The sequence below is a fragment of the Penaeus vannamei genome, chromosome 6 (genome assembly GCF_042767895.1).
Source record: "Penaeus vannamei isolate JL-2024 chromosome 6, ASM4276789v1, whole genome shotgun sequence".
In the NCBI taxonomy this organism is placed as follows: domain Eukaryota; kingdom Metazoa; phylum Arthropoda; class Malacostraca; order Decapoda; family Penaeidae; genus Penaeus; species Penaeus vannamei.
The window spans coordinates 32,560,887-32,565,886 of NC_091554.1; the positions used below are offsets into that span (position 1 = coordinate 32,560,887).

Below are 5,000 nucleotides of genomic sequence, written 5' to 3' on the forward strand. Positions count from 1 at the left end.
CGAGAAAACATGTGGGTCTAAGAGAGCTTTCACGGCAGCACGTGCGACGCCGCCCCCTCCCCCTCCCCGGCCCCGAGTCCTCCTTCCAGGACCACTAAAACCATGTACTCACAGCACGTGGCAGGAGACATTAACATCCTTCCTGTGCGGTGCGAACCAGACCGCCGGAACGCAGCGCGGCTGAAAAGCGGAGCGTGATCTCCCGACTCTCCCTGACCGGACACTTATGCGCGACTGTCTCTCTAAACTCTCTCGATTGCTAAACTTCTATCAACGACAATGATAACAAAGTACATGTAAACTTTCTCAATTTACTTTCTATCTATACTATCTACACTATACTATCACATGCATATTATTTTTTTTATTTTACTTTCTATCTATACTCTTCTATTCTTATCACATAATTTTAAAACCAACGCGCTATATCTATATCAATCTATACCTATCTATATCTATCTATACTATACTATCACATGCATATTATTTTTCTTATTTTACTTTCTACTATCTATACTCTTCTATTTTTTCTATCACATAAACTATTCTAAAACCAACACGCGATACTCTCTAGCACGGAATTCCCAAAATACACGCAGCCACAAGCGGTATTTTAATAACTACATCTGTTTCGGGAAATGGCGGAGACAAGCAGCTGCAAGGAGACACTTCCTGTCAGCCGCTCGTAAAGCTTTTAGCATGAAATGACATTTACGAAGAGGTAAAGAAAGAAAATGGTGATTATGAAAAAGAAGAGAGAAAGAAAAAGGTGAAACGCAGAAAAAAAAGAGAAAAATATACCGAAAGAAATGGACATTGAAACCATAAGAATAAAAAGACAATGGATATAAATAAGATGACAACAAAATAGAAGAAAAGAAAAGGAAAATATAAAAGACCAAATGAACAGGCAGAATAAGAAAAAAGAAGAACGAGAGGAGGAGAAGAAGGACCAAACAAGAAGTTCAATCTGTGACATGTTTTTCTTATAAGTAATTTCATCCAATTTCTCTTTTCGTCCACATTCCCATGACCTCTTCCACACACACACACACCAGCTAATGAGGAACGCCTGAACGTTCATTCATGACACTAATAACACACGAGGGACGTCAACAGAGGAGCCCTAATGACAGATGTTGTGTCGATCGTTCGAACTGCCTAAAGCCATTCTACTTCACTACATGAGTATTTGGGGAGGTTTCTCTCCGTCGACAGCTACGAATCTACGGCGGCTTTTAATCATCGCCATATTTATCTTTTCTCTTTTTCATTCTGCGTTTATTATTGTGTTTGTGGAAGCTAGGTTTAGACACTATCGATTTAGGTTTATATTCGTGTTCGCTACGATAATTTTTTTGACAATTTTTTTTGGAAAAAGACGAATGCACTCCTGCTGTCGGGGATACAACTGACGCCGACGTATTTAGCGGTACCAAGTGAGGGATCCAACGGTTGACAATATGACTTCCGGTTGGCTTCCGGATTCGCCGACACGGTCACGTATTCATTCAACAGCAACAAATAAACAAAAGGATGGACGCGACCTGTAACCAGATAGTACAGGTTCACAGGTCGCGTTCCCGGTTCAGACGTACTCTCTCGTCACGACCGACTGGCGGGGGAAATGACCAGGAGATCTGGGTTGCGACCGGGATGCCTTAATAGCCCGGCTGATGACACCCTTCCTTTCCTTCTCCTTCCGCCGTCGCCGCCACAAACTGCCACTCTAACTTTCTCACTCTCGCCGGGCATACACTCGGAGCGTGTCGCCTTTTCTTTCGCGTTTGTGTTTCCTGCTGTCGGCACTGCATGTTCGCGACGCTGAACAGTTATATTTAGATTTCATTACGTGATGTTCCGTGCAGAGTAACTGTGGATTCGCAGTCTATATCGCGATGCAGTTCCACGAGCACGCCTGACATGCAATAAAACAGGTGTACGTAACGGCGCCGCCCAAGCATACATCCAAGCTCCACAGATCGTCATGTCTCTTCGCAACAGTAACTAAAATATATATGCAACGCGTGATTAATCACTATACATAGAAAATTTCCAGGAATCTCCTCGATGCAACGAAAAAAGATCTTAAGCAACGAGCCGCAGCGCAAAGCGACCCAAGCGAAACACGTCTCGCGATGGAATGTCGTTTCTTTAATCGCGAACCGATTCTTTTACGGGCGAAAAACGGCGGCGGCAAACAGACAGCGTCAAACAGACCGGTAACGGTCAAGACGAAGCGGCGGCCGCACAGGACGTCAAGAACGCCCCTCCCCAAGTTCAAGGCCAAGACGGCAAAGGGTGGATCACTACCGACACCCGCGTTGAGGTTTCCCGGCATAACGGGACGCTCGCAAGTGTGTTCTCTACGGACCAATGTGCCTTTTGTCCAAGGTGCACGATAGTTGGATACACTAGCATTCAATACTTATAGAAATCCTTATTTTACTCATTTTGTGGCCTCATTTAAAGTAATATTCAAGTAAATTCAACCATAACAGTCATTATCATCACCCTAATAGTATCAATCGTAAACACCGAAAAGAATTAAAGGACCTACGGATTCAGTACAACACTTCACTCAAAACATATTTGCTACTCAACAAAACTTATATGAAGAATTGGTTACTGTACCATGGAGTAATATTCCCTCATGGCTGCGGATGTGTAGAGGTCGTGGTAGGTGAAGAAGGTCGCGTAGTTTCCCTCGCAGGGATATAACAAACACACGAGTTAATCGAGAGGCACTGAGGGAGAAGGTGCTGCCGCTGTGGCTCCTGCAGGTGAACTGACGACGATCTGGCTTGCATGCGACTTCTCGGCTCACACACGCTCCCGCCTGGAGATGCCGAACCTCCGAGAGCAGCCCGCAACTAGATTTTCCGTTCGCCGACAGCCAATGGAAATCGTCTGCGCTGGGCTTCCTCGATTGTGATTGGCCGACGGAAGCGTGGAGCGGTTCAGTCAGCCGCTGGAACTCATGGGCAGCGGCGCGCGTCAGATGCGTGAGCGCGTGAAAGTAGGTAACTGTGTGAGACGGCAGATGGTACGCCGGATACGACCGTAGCGGAGAGCGTGTGTGTATGAGTGTGTACACATGTGTAAGTATACGGCCGGACACGGGCGGGAGGGCGAACGGGCATCCTTCATCGCCAACGCCCACCGCCCTCGCCCCGCCCCGCCCTCACTACCGGAATCGCAAGGCATGACAGCTCTCGTTACGTAGGTAGTTAAAACGAGTTAGACGAGCGTGACCCGTAGACACCGTAACCACCGCTTGACCACTTTTGCCCACGCGTCTGCACCTCCCCCCTGCTTCTCCCCCCCCCCCTCTGTTACTAAGGGAAATATAGCTTTCCATATCCGACTCCGCCAGTTTCTAAATCAACAACCTTGCCTCTTGACCAGAACATGCAGAGATAACCCTTCTCTATGCCAGATCATTATACTGAGCTAGAAAGTTGCTGTGTGTTTTCCTCTCTCTCGTGAAACAATAAAAACGGTGATCCACATTTCCGGTGGAAACTTTGTCAACAGATGCCAGTGCTAATCAAAGGTAACACATCACACGTCAAAGGCAAATACACACAAGAAATATCCCATAAAACAAGATTTTTACACGAAAAGAAAACTTGATTCGACGCTCGAGGGAAATCAATGCGGTTTGTTGCGGGGCCTTTCACGCCTTCGATATTTATCTAATATAAATACGTTCATGATTTCTATCTATCTCCTTTCTCTCTCTTTTTTTTTTTTTTTTTTTTCTTTTCTCCGTTCTCTCTTGCAAATGAAACAAATTGAAAGCCTAAATCATATTACCATGTCGGTAATATAAATAGAAGAATTAGTTGCAAAAAAAAAACTACATTCTTGCAACACGGAATCGCAATCCATAAATTATTCGACTTCAAATTCCTCTAACGGGATTGCATGGCAGGATGGTCATGCAGTATTAATGACAAGCTGTCACTGCCGCGGTCTTGAGGTAAATACGTATAAAAAAATGTAGAAAACAGTGAAGATAGTCCTAGTCCATGAAGGAAGATTGCATATTCCTTAATCATTCGCAAATTGTGCATTACCGACTATTCATAATGCAGGATGAAGAAAAGGGGGAATAGAAAAGGAAAGGATAAATGAAGATTCTTGAACCATCGATGATCGTAGATAAAAAAAGAAGTTATATATGGACAAATATATTAAAGATATCAGAGATCAATAGAGAAAAAAAACATTATATACATAAATGGACATAGACATCAGAGATTATAAATAATAAAAAAATAAAGAGGAAAAAATCTATAAAAAACAATAAATGCATAGATAATAATATAAATATATATATGAGCTGTAAAGCAAATAATAATGATAAAAAATAAGTAAATAATAATAGTAGTAGTAGTAGTAGTAGTAGTAGTAGTAGTAGTAGTAGTAATAATAATAATAATAATAATAATAACAATAATAATAATAATAATAATAATAAAATCCAGCAGTAAACACAGAAAAGACGAAAAGCAGAGATGAAAACACGGGTCAAAGAGAACCTAACAGAGGAGAGGGAAGAAAACGTGTAAAATACATCCGATAAAGACCAGCAAAGGTGTAAGAGATGGCCAATAAAATCTCTCAAAAACCCCAAACAATATTCCCTCCTCCTCTCGACGCCCATTAAATGACCCGGCACTTTTCCTATCCGATTTCGCATCCCAGAGTATTACCCCGAGAAATATGCCTCGGTCCGGAAACGAAAGGGGGGGGGGGGGGAGTCTCCTCCTTCCTTTTTTCTCTTCTTCATCTTAATCTGCATCTTCTATTTCTTCTTCTTCTAGTTTTTTTTCCATTTCTCTTCTTCTTTCTTCTTCTTCTTGCTCCTCCTCCTCCTCCCCCTCTTCTTCTTCTGATGGGGACTGATCGACAAGCTGGAGGTCTTGGGTGCCGGGGGACGCTGAGGCACTCGTGGCACTGTGGGTGAGACAAGGCACGGGGAGGGGGGAGAG

At 43.5% G+C, this 5,000-nt stretch overlaps 1 protein-coding gene across 2 annotated transcripts in view; it reads right to left on the bottom strand.

Moving 5' to 3' along the window:
- Window positions 1-5,000, bottom strand: part of sn (fascin domain-containing protein singed) — a 165,529-nt gene that overhangs the window by 53,016 nt on the left and 107,513 nt on the right. The window contains exon 1 of one of the 2 annotated variants that reach the window (XM_027354269.2): window positions 2,635-2,748. The exons of the other annotated variant lie outside the window; for it this stretch is intronic. Within the exon in view, the coding sequence (XP_027210070.1) occupies window positions 2,635-2,655 (21 nt within the window). The 5' untranslated portion in view covers window positions 2,656-2,748. Of the gene's footprint in view, window positions 1-2,634; window positions 2,749-5,000 lie in introns of those variants that run through there. 2 annotated transcript variants of the gene reach the window in all.